Source organism: Homarus americanus, unplaced genomic scaffold (assembly GCF_018991925.1).
Source record: "Homarus americanus isolate GMGI-L3 unplaced genomic scaffold, GMGI_Hamer_2.0 scaffold53233, whole genome shotgun sequence".
In the NCBI taxonomy this organism is placed as follows: domain Eukaryota; kingdom Metazoa; phylum Arthropoda; class Malacostraca; order Decapoda; family Nephropidae; genus Homarus; species Homarus americanus.
This window is the reverse complement of record NW_024751660.1, coordinates 2,018,578-2,037,506: the sequence shown is the minus strand read 5'-3', so window position 1 is coordinate 2,037,506 and position 18,929 is coordinate 2,018,578. Positions and strand designations below refer to the sequence as shown.

At 44.2% G+C, this 18,929-nt stretch overlaps 1 protein-coding gene across 1 annotated transcript in view; it reads right to left on the bottom strand.

Moving 5' to 3' along the window:
* Window positions 1-12,615, bottom strand: part of LOC121854782 (putative uncharacterized protein DDB_G0282133) — a 53,685-nt gene extending 41,070 nt beyond the window's left edge. Inside the window, exon 1 of the mRNA XM_042349558.1 lies at window positions 11,958-12,615. Coding sequence (XP_042205492.1) covers window positions 11,958-12,471 — 514 coding nt within the window. The 5' untranslated portion in view covers window positions 12,472-12,615. The remainder of the gene's footprint in view (window positions 1-11,957) is intronic.
* Window positions 12,616-18,929: the final 6,314 nt, after the last annotated feature.

Below are 18,929 nucleotides of genomic sequence, written 5' to 3'. Positions count from 1 at the left end.
GGTGATATACCAGGTGATATACCAGGGTGATATACTAGGTGATATACTAGGGTGATATACCAGGGTGATATACTGGGTGATATACCAGGGTGATATACCAGGGTGATATACTAGGGTGATATACCAGGGTGATATACTGAGGTGATATACCAGGGTGATATACCAGGGTGATATACCAGGGTGATATACCAGGTGATATACTAGGGTGATATACTGGGTGATATACCAGGGTGATATACTAGGGTATACCAAGGGTGATATACCAGGGTGATATACTAGGGTGATATACCGGGTGATATACCAGGTGATATACTGGGTGATATACCAGGGTGATATACTAGGGTGATATACCAGGGTGATATACCAGGGTGATATACCAGGGTGATATACTAGGTGATATAGGGTGATATACTGGGTGATATACCAGTTGGGTGATATACTAGGGTGATATACCAGGGTGATATACTAGGGTGATATACCAGGGTGATATACCAGGGTGATATACTAGGGTGATATACCAGGGTGATATACTAGGGTGATATACCAGGGTGATATACTAGGGGTGATATACCAGGGTGATATACTAGGGTGATATACCAGGGTGATATACCAGGGTGATATACTAGGGTGATATACCAGGGTGATATACTAGGGTGATATACCAGGGTGATATACCAGGGTGATATACTAGGGTGATATACTAGGATATACAGTGATATACTGAGGTGATATACCAGGGTGATATACCAGGGTGATATACTAGGGTGATATACCAGGGTGATATACTAGGGTGATATACCAGGGTGATATACTAGGGTGATATACTAGGGTGATATACTAGGGTGATATACCAGGGTGATATACTAGGGTGATATACTAGGGTGATATACCAGGGTGATATACTGGTGATATACCAGGGTGATATACCAGGGTGATATACTGGGGTGATATACCAGGGTGATATATCTAGGTGATATACCAGGGTGATATACTAGGGTGATATACCAGGGTGATATACCAGGGTGATATACTAGGGTGATATACCAGGGTGATATACCAGGGTGATATACTAGGGTGATATACCAGGGTGATATACTGGTGATATACCAGGGTGATATACTGGTGATATACCAGGGTGATATACAGGGTGATATACTAGGGTGATATACTAGGGTGATATACGGTATCGTACATAAAACTTGGGATTAGGGTTTTTTTATCTGAATTTTCTGTGATGGGGAATGCGACTTCCGGTATATATATGTAAATAAGGGCGGAAGTATAGGTGCATACATGGGTAGGAGGACACGGGGTAGGAGGACACGAGGGTAGGGAGGACACGAGGGTAGGAGGACACGAGTGGTGGGAGGACACGAGGGTAGGAGGACACGAGGGTAGGAGGACACGAGGGTAGGAGGACACAGGGGTAGGAAGATACAGGGGTGGGAGGATACAAGGGGTGGGAGGACACGAGGGGTAGGGGACACGAGGGGTGGGGAGGACACAAGGGGTGGGAGGACACAAGGGGTGGGAGGACACGAGGGGTGGGAGGACACGGGGAGTGGGAGGACACGAGGGGTGGGAGGGACCTGGGGTGGGGAAGGGACACAAGGGTGGGAGGGACACGAGGGAGGTGGGAGGACACGAGGGGGTGGGGAGGGAGCACAAGGGAATTGGAGGACACAGGGGGAGGGAGGAGACAGAGGGGTAGGGAGGGACACAAAGGAGTGGGGAGGGAACACAAGGGGTGGGAGAGGGACACAAAGGGTGGGAGGTACACATGAGTGGGAGGACACAAGGGCGGGAGGTAGACAGACGGTATGAGGTACACAGAGGTACACAATGGGTGGGGGGGGGGACATGGAGGTACACGAGGTGGAAGAACACAGTGAGGTACACGGGGTGGAGTGTGGCAAGGAGGAGATGCTTCAGGTATGCAGGTGAACAGGTACAGGTGGGAGGGCCCAGACACACACACACACACACACACACACACACACACACACACCTTTCCCACCTGGCGAGGAAGGAGAAAGTCCTTTAGCCCGCTGTCTGGCGCCACATGGCAAACATAGAGGGGCGCTCCTGGTGCTAGTGTTAGGTAGTGGTGGTGATTGGGGGTAGTAGTGGTAGTGGTCGTGATAGGGGGTAGTAGTGGTAGTGGTGTGGTTGTATTTAGAGTGGTCGTGTTGGTGGTGGTAGTGGTGTCTATGGTAAGGGAGAAGGAGGTAGTGGTGTTAGTGGTCGTGTTGGTGGTGGTAGTGGTGTCTATGGTAAGGGGGGGGTTAGTGGTCGTGTTGGTGGTGGTAGTGGTGTCTATGGTAAGGGAGAAGGAGGTAGTGGTGTTAGTGGTCGTGTTAGTGGTCGTGTTGGTGGTGGTAGTGGTGTCTATGGTAAGGGAGAAGGAGGTAGTGGTGTAGTGGTCGTGGTGGTGGTAGTGGTGTCTGGATCGTGTTAGTGGTCGTTGGTGGTGGTAGTGGTGTCTATGGTAAGGGAGAAGGAGTAGTAGTGGTCGTGTTAGTGGTCGTGTTGGTGGTGGTAGTGGTGCGGTAAGGAGAAGTAGTGGTGTTAGTGGTCGTGTTGGTGGTAGTGGTGTCTATGGTAAGGGAGAAGGCAGGTAGGGTCGTGTTGGTGGTGGTAGTGGTGTCTGGTCGTAGTGGTGTTGGTGGTCGTGTTAGTGGTCGTTGGTGGTGGTGGTGGTGTCTATGGTAAGGAGAAGGAGGTAGTGGTGTTAGTGGTCGTGTTAGTGGTCGTGTTGGTGGTGGTAGTGGTGTCTATGGTAAGGGAGAAGGAGGTAGTGGTGTTAGTGGTCGTGTTAGTGGTCGTGTTGGTGGTGGTAGTGGTGTCTATGGTAAGGGAGAAGGAGGTAGTGGTGTTAGTGGTGGTAGTAGTCGTGTGTTAGCGAGGGAGGTGGTGATATGATGATGGTGGTGATGGGATGGTATTAGTATCAGTAGTTGTGGTAATGGTGGTTATGTTGGGGGGGTGATGGGAGTGGATAATAGTGGTGATGATAATAGTTGTAGTAATGGTAAATGAAAGTGGTGTAGGTGGTGATGATTCTCTACTTGTATACCTGAGTGATGAAAGTTGCTAGTAGTGGTGATAATACTCTACTTGTATACCTGAGTGATGAAAGTTGCTAGTAGTGGTGATAATACTCTACTTGTATACCTGAGTGATGAAAGTTGCTAGTAGTGGTGATTGTACTCTACTTGTATACCTGAGTGATGAAAGTTGCTAGTAGTGGTGATAATACTCTACTTGTATACCTGAGTGATGAAAGTTGCTAGTAGTGGTGATAATACTCTACTTGTATACCTGAGTGATGAAAGTTGCTAGTAGTGGTGATAATACTCTACTTGTATACCTGAGTGATGAAAGTTGCTAGTAGTGGTGATAATACTCTACTTGTATACCTGAGTGATGAAAGTTGCTAGTAGTGGTGATGGAAGTGGCACAGGGGTAGTTAGATCATAATGAGACTGGTACTGTAATGGTAGTGTGTTGTGGGAAGTTCTCTGGAGATATGTCGTAAAAACTAGATGTGTTACCTTCAGTCTCTCGGTCACACCCAATGTAATCCCTAGGAAAAAAAAAAAGCCACACGCCCGCCTCACCCCCACACTGCCAAGTCCTGACCGGGTAGGGGGAATGTTCTTCTTTTCATTTATACTTTAATATGGGTTGAAATTCATAACCTCTTGTTGCGATAAGGATACTTTTGATGAGAGAGAGAGGTAGATAAAGAAAGTGAGAGAGAGAAAGTGAGAGATAGAGTGTGTGGGAGATAGATTGTGTGTGTGTGTGTGAGAGAGAGAGAGAGAGAAGTGGCCTTTGTTGTTCATGGCAGCAGCACCCTTGAGGAAGTAAGGTTAATCTTGATGTCGTGCCAAATTCCCTGCGTTGTGTAAATATCCGACGTTAGCTCCTTGTGTGCACCTTAACAACCTCTTACACACACACACACACACACACACCAGAAAAGTTCCCGGTAGATACATCGGTGTGAATTAATCTTTCCAACATAACACATAACAATATTAGTATCAAGGTATTCACGGCGGTCACTGTCATCTACCCTCTGACCTCTGTGACTTTCGGTGATGACCCTTTCCCTAAACAACAGTGAAGCAGTGACCAACAGTGTCATTTCCTTTGACCTCGATGCAAGATTGAACTATGCACGGAGAGTTACCCTGAAAGTCACCAATCACACATTCATCATGACTGGTTCACCATGATGATGCAGCTCGTGTTTAGATCATATATTTACCTGAGTTTACATTTGTTAACGCTATAATGTTTTAAGATCACAAGAGGTTCATTAAAAGTATATCCCTCTCTCCGTGATGTGGCCTTAGTGGTCCTGTACAGAGTTTGGTGGTTGAGGCCAAGGTGACTGTGTGTGCTCTGAAAGTGTCGAGGATCCGGGCCTGAATCTGTGCACACGTCTTAACACACGATCTCTGTCACTTTCATCTTATATCATTACAATGTTTATTTTCTCTCAGTTTTATCCTGTCATTCTTATGTTTTCCTGTTTGTTTTGTTGTTGATTATTTTCACACGGTCGTACGCTTAAGTGGAAGTAAGTAATGATTGTTGTATTTAATTCTCTTTGTAACGAGGGATTCTTGTAACGTTTAGTCATTTGAATCCGTGTAAGAAAATAATTTCAGTCAGTTATTACGTAAGTCATTGACTGAGTGGGGTAGTAGTGCTGGTGCCGCTAAACACGACAGTACAGTACAAGTCCGCGTGATGACACAAACAAGGGCCAAGTGCGTTCATAATAACAGTAAAAAACACGACTCAGGATCTGTGTTACATCATCTTGTACTCGAGACAAATTTATACACAACACTAACCTAACCTAACATGGCTAAGCTAGATGTGGTGGTGTAATGTTTGGTGTTATCGTCACATTTCGTCTGAGTAGGTGTGTCAGCAGGAAGAGGTTGGAGGCCCGGGTGTGGTACACGACAACCTGCTGGTAGTGGTGATGTGTTGAGGTGGCTGTTGAAAATGCTTCCTGAAATAACATTGTACCACTACACTGTGTAAATACTGGTGATGACGCTCACTCTCTCAGTTGGTGCTACTGATTAAATGACATATCTACACTGCCAGTGAGTGACCCGCTCTGTTAATGATCCTCTCGGCCAGTGATCCGTTCTACGAGTAATCCGCTTGACCGGTGATCCGTTTTACCGGTGATCCACTTCACTGGTGATCCACTTGACCAGTGATCTGCTTGACCAGTGATCCACTCGGATCCAAATAACCAGTGTTGCCAACGTAGTATTCACTAATGACTGACTCCGATACTATGGCGACAGGGCCTCGGATTATGATTTAATTATCAAAGGTTCATATATCAAAGTAATTTTTGTAGCGTTAGAACATAATGTACAGGGCACAAAGGTGGTAGTGAGTTTCATCTTAATCACACCAAGACGCTTCCGTAAGTTCCACTTGAACTAAAATTCAAAGACGGAGGTTAAATTGGCGTCAACAGTAAATAGAGACTATTGTCACCTGATGCATTCTGTTATCTCCATTTCGGAAAAGAATTACAGGGGAATCTTTGGAGATCCTCGACCCTCATGGTGTTCACGGTGGACCAGTCAGCGGTAAGGTCGACGGTGCTGGAGGCTAAGGCGGGAGAAACGACTTCCGATTCAGCCATGGCATGTTGTGTCCACGCCCGGAGGCAAGACAACTGTATAAACGCAAGATAAACGCGTTCTGGGAAAGTGGTAAAGACAATACAATGCATAAAAAAAACTACAAGGTGGGAAGATTGATGAGCGGTGGTGAGGAAGCACACCCGCCATGGCTGTGTAAACCTGGTGACAGTGACGAAGCCGCCACCAGAGGACAAACATGGCAGACGGAGGACAAATATGGCGGACAGGGGACAGATACGGCGAGAAGAGGACAAATATTGCTGACAGGGGACGTGCGAGTATAAGTTAGAGGGAGGACACGAGCATGGCGGAAGAGCACAATGCTGCAGGGGGGCAAATATGGCGGACGGAGGCCAGGGTGAAGATGACCTGGCTAGAGTAACGCACACACACAGACGGAGCGATATAGATAGTGTTGTAGTAATCGGTAGGCAGAGGTATTAGACAGCACGGGGAAGAACCTGCCATGTAAATAACAACCATGTACCGTATTCGGCGGAGGGGAGGATAACATCACACGGGAACACGGTGTAGCTCCTTCACTAACAAAATGTAATCTTGATCCTCAACAGAACAACACCTTTAACCACAGCTGTAACCACACACGCACACACACACACATACACACACACACACACACACACACACACACACACCAATCTTGGTTACGTTACTCTCCTTCTGCAGGTGTGTTTAGTTAAAGGTTCCACACAGATACACTTCACTCCACGATTCCCCAGCTTGGGATTTTTTTTGGGGGGGAGATCTCTGTTTTTTATATTATAGATATATCCGGTATATCAATTTGTTTTATATTATATTGCGGTATATTTTAGGATATTTATAACTATGATCTCTGAATAGTGTCTTAAATTTCAATGGTTTAACTTGCCTGAGTTACTGGGTCACCTAAGGTATGGTGTAACGTTATCGGCTGAGAGAGAGAGAGAGGAATGATTGGCCAAAGCGATAGAAAGAAAGAAAGAGAGAGAGAGAGAGATAAGGAGATATGTATAAGAGATATGATTGGCCGAAGCGAGAGAGAGAGAGAGAGATCACACTGTAACCATAAGCGTTTTTCTAAGTAATCCTCGCCAATCCAGACTCAGGGAATTTGTAAACCCCGGCTCAAATAGACACGTCCCCGCCACCCTCAGGTCTCCACACCCACCTAACCGGCCTTACGTCCTCTTTTGTGTATTATGCAAATTTTTTACACACACACATATGTATACTATATATTTAGTATCTCCGTAGGTCAGTTAAACGCTCACTTTGCATATGAATGTTTGTGGGTTCTGTATAGGAATAATTTTCAGTCATCTGTTTGATTTATTAGTTATAATATTAACTTGTAAGGAGTGAGTGAGTTGTCATACTTGATCATAATCTTACTAGAACTATATATAACAACAAAACAAAACGCTCTAAATTGAATAAAATGAATTCATGATTTTGTTTTTTAAGAAATTTCCGATACAAAGTAAACATTAAAATTATACAATATATACTGATAAAATATTATTCTTTAGATAGTGTGAATAATTTGTGTTAAATCAAATCAAATGTGAAGAAAAATACATTAGGTAATGTTTTCGGTATACAGTATAATGTTTTCGGTATACAGTATATAATGTTTTCGGTATACAGTATATAATGTTTTCGGTATACAGTATATAATGTTTTCGGTATACAGTATATAATGTTTTTGGCATACAGTATATAATGTTTTCGGTATACAGTATATAATGTTTTCGGTATACAGTATATAATGTTTTTGGCATACAGTATATTATATATATTCTTGTAGCCCAACTCATCACTAGATCTTCAGGTACACATTAAAACCAATCCTTACGAATAGGTAGACGAATAAAATACACACTACCTGTACTTAATTACCTGTGTTCAAAAATGTAATCAATCTTCATTACTCACAGATGAATAAATACTGCACATTTATATTATCATCAATATTATTAGTTTTTAATTGATGGTTATGCCTTTAGAGATTGTATAACATGGCCAGCTTAACCTATCATAGCGTGTGTTGTAACTTAGGCCAGGGAGGGACTTGGTTAGGTTAAGTACTCAAGACTGACTAATCCTTGTCTTCTACCTGTTCTCTCTCTCTCTCTCCATGGTCAAATTTTAATTTATCATTAGGTATATAGTCAAATTTATTTATTAATTTTATGTTTTATTGATGTAATTTTCTTTTTTTATTTATTATTTTTATTGTATTTTATAGATTTTGTTGTATGAATTTTTCCATCGACGTTAGAGTCAGTTTCTTGGTACAGAGGTTGAGGGAGATCTTGTCAGTGGCCAACGACCTCATGAAATTGCCCGTCAAGATGCCTAGCTATATGATGTTCCACTTGGCTATTCCTTCAACGAAAACTCTTATGATGTTTTGAAGAAGTTGAGATACGACGACTCAATAAACGTTTCAGTAAGATCAATATATAAACGTTTCAGTAAGATCAATATATAAAAGTTTCAGTAAGATCAATATATAAAAGTTTCAGTAAGATCAATATATAAACGTTTCAGTAAGATCAATATATGAAAGTTTCAGTAAGATCAAATATATAAACGTTTCAGTAAGATCAATATATAAACGTTTCAGTAAGATCAATATATAAACGTTTCAGTAAGATCAATATAAAAACGTTTCAGTAAGATCAATATAAAAACGTTTCAGTAAGATCAATATATAAACATTTCAGTAAGATCAATATAAAAACGTTTCAGTAAGATCAATATATAAACGTTTCAGTAAGATCATTATATAAACGTTTCAGTAAGATCAATATATAAACGTTTCAGTAAGATCAATATATAAACGTTTCAGTAAGTTCAATATATAAACGTTTCAGTAAGGTCAATATATAAACGTTTCAGTAAGATCAATATATAAACATTTCAGTAAGATCAATATATAAACGTTTCAGTAAGATCAATATATAAAAGTTTCAGTAAGATCAATATATAAACGTTTCAGTAAGATCAATATATAAACGTTTCAGTAAGATCAATATATAAAAGTTTCAGTAAGATCAGTATAAAAACGTTTCAGTAAGATCAATATAAAAACGTTTCAGTAAGATCAATATATAAACGTTTCAGTAAGATCATTATATAAACGTTTCAGTAAGATCAATATATAAACGTTTCAGTAAGATCATTATATAAACGTTTCAGTAAGATCAATATATAAACGTTTCAGTAAGATCAATATATAAACGTTTCAGAAAGATCAATATATAAACGTTTCAGTAAGATCAATATATAAACGTTTCAGTAAGGTCAAATATATAAACGTTTCAGTAAGGTCAAATATATAAACGTTTCAGTAAGGTCAAATATATAAACGTTTCAGTAAGATCAAATATATAAACGTTTCAGTAAGATCAATATATAAACGTTTCAGTAAGGTCAAATTTATAAAAGTTTCAGTAAGATCAATATATAAACGTTTCAGTAAGATCAATATATAAACGTTTCAGTAAGATCATTATATAAACGTTTCAGTAAGATCAATATATAAACGTTTCAGTAAGATCAATATATAAACGTTTCAGTAAGATCAATATATAAACGTTTCAGTAAGATCAATATATAAACGTTTCAGTAAGATCAATATATAAACGTTTCAGTAAGGTCAAATATATAAACGTTTCAGTAAGGTCAAATATATAAACGTTTCAGTAAGATCAAATATATAAACGTTTCAGTAAGGTCAAATATATAAACGTTTCAGTAAGATCAATATAAAAACGTTTCAGTAAGATCAATATATAAACGTTTCAGTAAGATCATTATATAAACGTTTCAGTAAGATCAATATATAAACGTTTCAGTAAGGTCAAATATATAAACGTTTCAGTAAGATCAATATATAAATGTTTCAGTAAGATCAATATATAAACGTTTCAGTAAGATAAGATAAAACTATTGGTTAAACTTAAATGGTCAGAGTTTTTTGAGGATTTAAACACTGAGTAAATGATGGAGTTGTTGTTGTGTTGGGTTTTTTGGGAGATGCATTAAATAAAATAGGCAAGATTTTACGACACACTAAGCTAAAAGCCGACACTACACTACGACACTGAGCTAATAAGACGGCACTACGACACACTGAGCTAATAAGCCGACACTACACTACGACACACTGAGCTAATAAGCCGACACTACACTACGACACACTGAACTAATAAGACGGCACTACGACACACTGAACTAATAAGCCGACACTACACTACGACACACTGAGCTAATAAGACGGCACTACGACACACTGAACTAATAAGCCGACACTACACTACGACACACTGAACTAATAACACGGCACTACGACACACTGAGCTAATAAGCCGACACTACACTACGACACTGAGCTAATAAGCCGACACTACACTACGACACACTGAACTAATAAGACGGCACTACGACACACTGAACTAATAAGCCGACACTACACTACGACACACTGAACTAATAAGCCGACACTACACTACGACACTGAGCTAATAAGCCGACACTACACCGACACGCTGAACTAATAGCCGACACTACACTACACTGGCTTAAGGACACTACTACGACAGACTGAGCTTATAAGCCGACACTACACTACGACACACTGAACTAATAAGCCGACACTACACTACGACACTGAGCTAATAAGCCGACACTACACTACGACACACTGAACTAATAAGACGGCACTACGACACACTGAACTATAAGCCGACACTACACTACGATACACTGAGCTAATAAGCCGACACTACACTACGACACTGAGCTAATAAGACGGCACTACACTACGACACACTGAACTAATATGCCGACACTACACTACGACACACTGAACTAATATGCCGACACTACACTACGACACTGAGCTTATAAGCCGACACTTCACTACGACACTTAATCTAATAAGCCGACACTACACTACGACACACTGAGCTTATAAGCCGACACTTCACTACGACACTGAGCTAATAAGACGGCACTACACTACGACACACTGAACTATACCGACACTACACTACGACACACTGAGCTTATAAGCCGACACTTCACTACGACACTGGGCTTTTAGCGGAAACTACACTACGACACACTGAACTAATAGCCCGAAACTATACTACGACACTGAGCTAATAAGCCTCCATTACACTACGAGACAGTGAGCTAATAAGCCTCCACTACACTACGACACACTGAACTAATAGCCTCCACTACACTACGACACAGTGAGCTAATAAGCCGACACTACACTACGACACACTGAGCTAATAAGACGGCACTACACTACGACACACTGAGCTAATAAGACGGCACTACACTACGACACACTGAACTAATATGCCGACACTACACTACGACACACTGAACTAATATGCCGACACTACACTACGACACTGAGCTTATAAGCCGACACTTCACTACGACACTAATCTAATAAGCCGACACTACACTACGACACACTGAGCTTATAAGCCGACACTTCACTACGACACTGAGCTAATAAGACGGCACTACACTACGACACACTGAACTAATATGCCGACACTACACTACGACACACTGAGCTTATAAGCCGACACTTCACTACGACACTGGGCTTAGCGGAAACTACCGACACACTGAACTAATAAGCCGAAACTATACTACGACACTGAGCTAATAAGCCTCCACTACACTACGAGACAGTGAGCTAATAAGCCTCCACTACACTACGACACACTGAACTAATAGCCTCCACTACACTACGACACAGTGAGCTAATAAGCCGACACTACACTACGACACACTGAGCTAAGACAGCACTACGACACACACTGAACTAATAAGCCGACACTACACTACGACACACTGAACTAATAAGCCGAAACTATACTACGACACTGAGCTAATAAGCCTCCACTACACTACGAGACAGTGAGCTAATAAGCCTCCACTACACTACGACACACTGAGCTAATAGCCCGACACTACACTACGACACACTGAGCTAATAAGCCGACACTACACTACGACACACTGAGCTAATAAGACGGCACTACGACACTGAACTAATAAGCCGACACTACACTACGACACACTGAACTAATAAGCCGAAACTATACTACGACACTGAGCTAATAAGCCTCCACTACACTACGAGACAGTGAGCTAATAAGCCTCCACTACACTACGACACACTGAGCTATAAATACTGAAGGTTAAATGATAATGTCCACGTACCTGATTTACCAACGCCTTTATCACCGATGATGACGATGTTGGTGCTAGTGACGGTGCTGTCAGAGGGTAGTACCCGGCCCTCTGTACTGCTGCTGCTGCTGGTGGTGGTGCTGCTGCTGTTGCCGAAGGTGAAGCTGCTACTGAAGACGTTTCCTCGCAAGAACAGATTTCTAAGGCTCTTGGTGCTATTGACGCTGCTGCTGCTGGTCTTACTGTCGCAGCTGCTGTTACTGCTGAGGCTGTTGGTCTTGCTGTTAATGCTGTTGGATTTGATGGTGTGGCTATTGGTTTTGCTGCTGTTGATGCTGTTAAGTCCGTTGGTCTTACTTTTACGGCCGTTGATCTTACTGTTAAGTTCATTGATTTTGCTGTTAAGGCTAGTGAGCTTGCTGTTAAGGCCGTTAGTTTTGGTGGTAAAGCCGTTGATCTTGCTGTTAAAGCCGTTGGTCTTGCTGTTAAAGCCGTTGGTTTTGCTGTTTAGGCTGTTGGTTTTGATGTTAGGGCTGTTGGTCATGCTGTTAAGGGTGATCCTGCCGTCAAGGCTGTTAGTCTTTGTCTTCCTGTTAAGAATGTTGAACTTGCTGGTGTGGTGGGCGGTGGGACTGGTGTGGTGGGCGATGGGACTGGTGTTGTGGGCGGTGGCACTGGTGTTGTGGGCGGTGGCACTGGTGTTGTGGGTGGTATTGGTATTGTGGGTGGAGGTACTGGTGTTATGGGCAGTAGCAGTGGTGGTGTTCTGGGTGGAAGTGGTGTGAGTTGCGGGAGTGATGTTATGGGTGGAGGGAGTGATGTTGTGAGTAACAATAGAGGTGGTGTGGGTGGCGGGAGTGGTACTATGGGTGGAGGGAGTGACGTTGTGGGTGGTGGTGGTGGCGGGAGTGGTAATATAGGTGGAGGGTGTGATGTTGTGGGTGGTGGTGATGGCGGGAGTGGTAATATGGGTGGAGGGTGTGATGTTGTGGGTGGTGGTGGATATAATATTATGTGTGGTGTTAGTATTATTGGTATCGTGGGTGGCGTTGGTATTGGTATTGAGGATGGCGGTGGTGGCGGTGTGAGGTTTGGGCAGCAGCAGGAGGTCAGGCCGGGGTACCCGCCAGACACACATCCCGCCCACCACCCACGCCACGTCGCTTTTTCAGGGTGTGCAGCGTGATCCCGTTTTTGAGTGCCAGCAGACACCTCCCCCGAGTAGTGCTGTTACTGCTATCTGAAGCACTGCCGCTAATCATTTTATTTTTTTCTGTTTGGGTGCTGCTGTTATCTGATGCGCAGCTGTTGCTGTTGTCAGAAGTGATGCTGTTGGTGTTGTTGGTACTGGAAGAGCTACTGCCACTGCTGCTGTTAGCGCTGTCCAAGTCACTAGTATTGGTGCAGGTTGTGCTTGTAGAGTCAGATGAGCTGGTACTGGCTGACCGCCCCCGGGAGGCGCCGCCTGGCCGGGTCCCCACACACCTTCCGCAATTATCCCCGCTACTCAACCTGGGGAGACAGTGGCTGGTGCACGAGGACCAGTACTGGGTGTTGGGTACATGCCCCTCCTCCTCCCCCCCTCCGTCAGTAGTCTCACGTCCTGGTGTTAGGTGCTGGTCACTCCCACTTGCTGCATAGCCTCCTGCGCTACCCTGTCCAGTGTCAACAGGCAGGTAGGAGCTCGTCTTCATCGTCAGGCCACTTTTCAGCGTCAGGGGAGGTGTGGTCAAGAAGCCCAATTTGAATTTCATATTGAAGCAACTGGTAGCCGCATTTAACGGACTTAGAACTGGTTAATTACTTAATCAGTTACCGGACTCCTAAAGTAAACGATCATAAGTAGAGGACAAGGCAGGTCTAAATTTATGATGATCTCACCCACAGGTAATGGGTTTTTTAGCGAGATTAATTAAAGCAGCGCAGCCATTGATCTGTCACTTGACTCTTGGTACCCGAGGTCTCGTGGATGATTCTGGCTGTTCAGTTCGTGCAACATTTATCATATTATAACGTCCTCTTCTCCTGAACCACTTTCTGCACCTCGGCCACTTACTTACCTCTTACCCTGTAAATATATTCCGAATAATATACGATCACAGTATAATATTGATTAATTTACACTTCCGTTGGGTATTTGTAAAGGCGGGGTGTGGCGGGAGGTGATGATGAGGGTGGGTGGAGCGCTCACGTGTTATAAGATGGTTGGCCAGCGAGCAACTGATGTCTGACGGGCCGACCTACCACCACTCACAACCCTCATGACCCCTTGCAGGTGCCAAGTTTATCTTTCCCTGAACTTCCCTAACGAATTCTTTGCAACTTTCTAAGTGATATGCAGTATGTATGCGACCCGCAATGGAGGCGATCCATGTGTACAAACCAACTGGACTGGAAAGTGAGCACACACACTGTAATATTTCTATGAATAAAGATTATGTTTGAGTGGTCAGTGATCAACCCGCCTCAACCATGAGAGTTGCCGGATGCTGCCAGTGTGGGAAACTACGTAGCATCATTATCATCTTCCACATGATTTCTCGAGATGTTGCATATCTTAACAATTGCCTTAAAACAGCTTGGTGTAGTGAGTTAGGCTCCTTACATTTATACATTCACATTAGACGTAGAATGAAGGAAATTTTAGCCGTGAAGAAGATAAAGATGGAAAAACGTAAACCAGAAAAAGTGTATTATTTCCAATCGAGAAGGAGGATCGACAATGCGATTCAGAGTGAACAATAGCAAGAGTTCAAATACCCTTCCCGAGCGTTCTCATCCCACTTGGGGCGAGAATAAAACAATATCACAACAGCAGAATACATTACCCGCCCTGAAAAGCTTTAATCATTTCCCACAAAGCGGTCCTAATCTAAGGGACAGATTACCTGCTCTTGATAACGTTAATTAATCTGGCGCCTCAACAAGGTCCCAAGACGCCTTAAGTGTCAGGTGGATGGTAGTGGTGGGTGGTGGTCATGTGGATGGTGGTTGTAGTGATGATGATGAAGGTATAGTCAGCCAGTAGCGTGGTGTGGTTGGTGGAGGGGGAGGGAGGGAAGCGAGGCGTTGACTATAATGATGACTCTAACTAGCCGTAAGTAATGATGGTGTTGATGGTGAGGGCAGATAGTGATGATGTATCGGTGTTTGTCTCTGATGGCTGTGGTGATTGTGGCTCCCACCCCCGCTGAGGTAATATAGTGCTTTACTCTGGCCCAGGCGCCGCGTGACCTCGGGGCTAGTAAAGGTCAAGTCTTGTGCAGGTGTGTCCAGTGAATTGTGCACTATATATTATGTACTATTATGATTAAGTGTCTATTGATTGAGTTGTGTGTGTGTGTGTGTGTGTGTGTGTGTGTGTGGAGGTAAGGTGTCTTTGTGCTGAGATATGCGAGCGTGTGTGTGTGTGTGTGTGTGTGTGTGGATGTGTGTGTGTGTGTGAGTGTGTGCTGTGCGGGAGGTATGTTTATATACTGAATATATTGGGGATATGTTTGTTTGTGTGTGTGTGTGTGTGTGTGTGTGTGTGTGTGTGTGTGTGTGTGTGTGTGTGTGTGGGTGTGTGTGTGTGTGGTGTGTGTGTGTGTGTGGATGTGTGTGTGTGTGTGTGTGTGTGTGTGTGTGTGTGTGTGTGTGGAGGGAGGTAAGGTGTCTTTGTGCTGAGATATGCTGTGTGTGTGGGTGTGTGTGTGTGTGATGTGTGTGTGATGTGTGTGTGTGTGGATGTGTGTGTGTGTGTGTGTGTGTGTGTGTGTGTGTGTGTGGGAGGAGGTAAGGTGTCTTGTGCTGAGATATGCTAGTGTGTGTGTGTGTGTGTGTGTGTGTGTGTGTGTGTGTGTGTGTGTGTGTGTGTGTGTGTGTGTGTGTGTGTGTGTGTGTTCTTACAGATATCAAATACTGTAGGAAAGATAAAAAGTAAGCAATTAAAGCCAAAATAATACAGTACAGTATATATATATATATATGTTGCCCTAAGAGGTGTAGCCTACAGGCGCCAGCAGCGACTTCAACGAGTCACCATAAACGTATTCAAGGTTACCACCATCACTGTAACACCATACCACTATAGTCAGAACTCACTCCACTACAATTACAGTACTACTATTTTTTACGACACTCACAGTACCACTACCACCCAGACAGTAACCACTACCACACTCAGACAGTAACTACCACACTCAGACAGTAACCATTACCACTCAATACATACCACACAGACAGTATCCACTACCACACCCAGACAGTAACCATTACCACACAGACAGTAACCACTACCACACTCACAGTACCACCACACTCACACCAATTACCACACAGACAGTAACCACTACCACACAGACAGTAACCATTACCACACCCAGACAGTAACCACTACCACACTCACAGTACCACTACCACACTCACAATACAATACACCCAGACAGTAACCACTACCACACCGACAGTAACACTACCACACCCAGACAGTAACCACTACCACACCCAGACAGTAACCACTACCACACCCAGACAGTAACCATTACCACACCCAGACAATAACCACTACCACACACGACAGTAACCACTACCACACCCAGACAGTAACCACTACCACACTCACAGTACCACTACCACACCCAGACAGTAACCATTACCACACCCAGACAGTAACCACTACCACACTCAGTACCATTACCACACCCATACAGTAACCTACCACACAGACAACCTACCACACCCAGACAGTAACCACTACCACACCGAGACGTAACCACCACCCAGACAGTAACCACTACCACACCCAGACAGTAACCACTACCACACAGACAGTACCATTACCACACCCAGACAACACTACCACACCCAGACGGTAACCACTACCACACTAGACAGTAACCACTACCACACCCAGACAGTAACCACTACCACACTCACAGTACCATTACCACACCCAGACAGTAACCACTACCACACCCAGACAGCAACCACTACCACACCCAGATAGTAACCACTACCACACCCAGACAGTAACCACCACCACACTCACAGTACCATTACCACACCCAGACAGTAACCACTACCACACCCAGACAGTAACCACTACCACCTCACAGTACCATTACCACACCCAGACATACCACTACCACCCCAGACAGTAACAGTATCACACCCGGACAGTAACCATTACCACACCCAGACAGTAACCATTACCACACCCAGACAGTAACCATTACCACACCCAGACAGGAACCACTACCACACTTACAGTACCATTACCACACCCAGACAGTAACCACTACCACACCCAGACAGTAACCACTACACCCAGACAGTAACCACTACCACCTCACAGTACCATTACCACACCCAGACAGTAACCACTACACACCCAGACAGCAACCACTACCACACCCAGATAGTAACCACTACACCCAAGACAGTAACCACCACCACACTCCTGGTACCATTACCACACCCAGACAGTAACCACTACCACACCCAGACAGTAACCACTACCACACTCACAGTACCATTACCACACAGACAGTAACCACTACCACACCCAGACAGTAACCAGTATTGTACAGACAGTAACCATTACCACACCCAGACAGTAACCATTACCACACCAAGACAGTAACCACTACCACAATACAGTACCATTACCACACCCAGACAGTAACCACTACCACACCCAGACAGTAACCAGTACCACACCCAGACAGTACCAGTACCACCCAGACAGTAACCACTACCACACCCAGACAGTAACCATTACCACACCCAGCAGTAACCATTACCACACCCAGACAGTAACCATTACCACACCCAGACAGTAACCATTACCACACCCAGACAGTAACCATTACCACACCCAGACAGTAACCACTACCACACTTACAGTACCATTACCACACCCAGACAGTAACCATTACCACAGACAGTAACTACTACCACACTTACAGTACCATTACCACACGAACCACTCCACACCCGACAGTAACCACTACCACACTCACAGTACCATTACCACACCCAGACAGTAACCACTACCACCCACAGTACCATTACCACACCCGACAGTACACTACCACACCCAGACAGTAACCATTACACCCAGACAGTAACCACTACCACACTCACAGTACCATTACCACCAGACAGTAACACTACCACACCCAGACAGTAACCACTACCACACCCACAGTACCATTACACAGCATAACCAACACACCCAGACAGTAGCCACTACCACACCCAGACAGTAACCACTACCACACCCACAGTACCATTACCACACCCAGACAGTAACCACTACCACAGACAGTAACCTACCACCTCACAGTACCATTACCACACCCAGACAGTAACCACTATCACCCACAGTACCATTACCACACTCAGACAGTAACCATTACCACACCCAGACAGTAACCACTACCACACCCACAGTACCATTACCACACCCAGACAGTAACCACTGCCACACCCAGACAGTAACCACTACCACACAGACAGTAACCACTACCACACCCACAGTACCATTACCACACCCAGACAGCCACTACCACACCCAGCAGTAACCACTACACACCCAGACAGTAACCACTACCACACAGCAGTAACCACTACCACACCCAGACAGTACCATTACCACACCGACAGTAACCACTACCACACCCAGACAGTAACCACTACCACACCCAGACAGTAACCACTACCACACCCGACAGTAACCACTACCACACTCACAGTACCATTACCACACCCAGACAGTAACCACTACCACACACCAGACAGTAACCACTACCACACTCACAGTACCACTACCACACCCAGACAGTAACCACTACCACGGAGCAGTAACCACTACCACACTCACAGTACCATTACCACACCGAACAGTAACCACTACCACACTCACAGTACCATTACCACACCCAGACAGTAACCACTACCACACCCAGACAGTAACCACTACCACACTCACAGTACCACTACCACCCAGACAGTAACCAC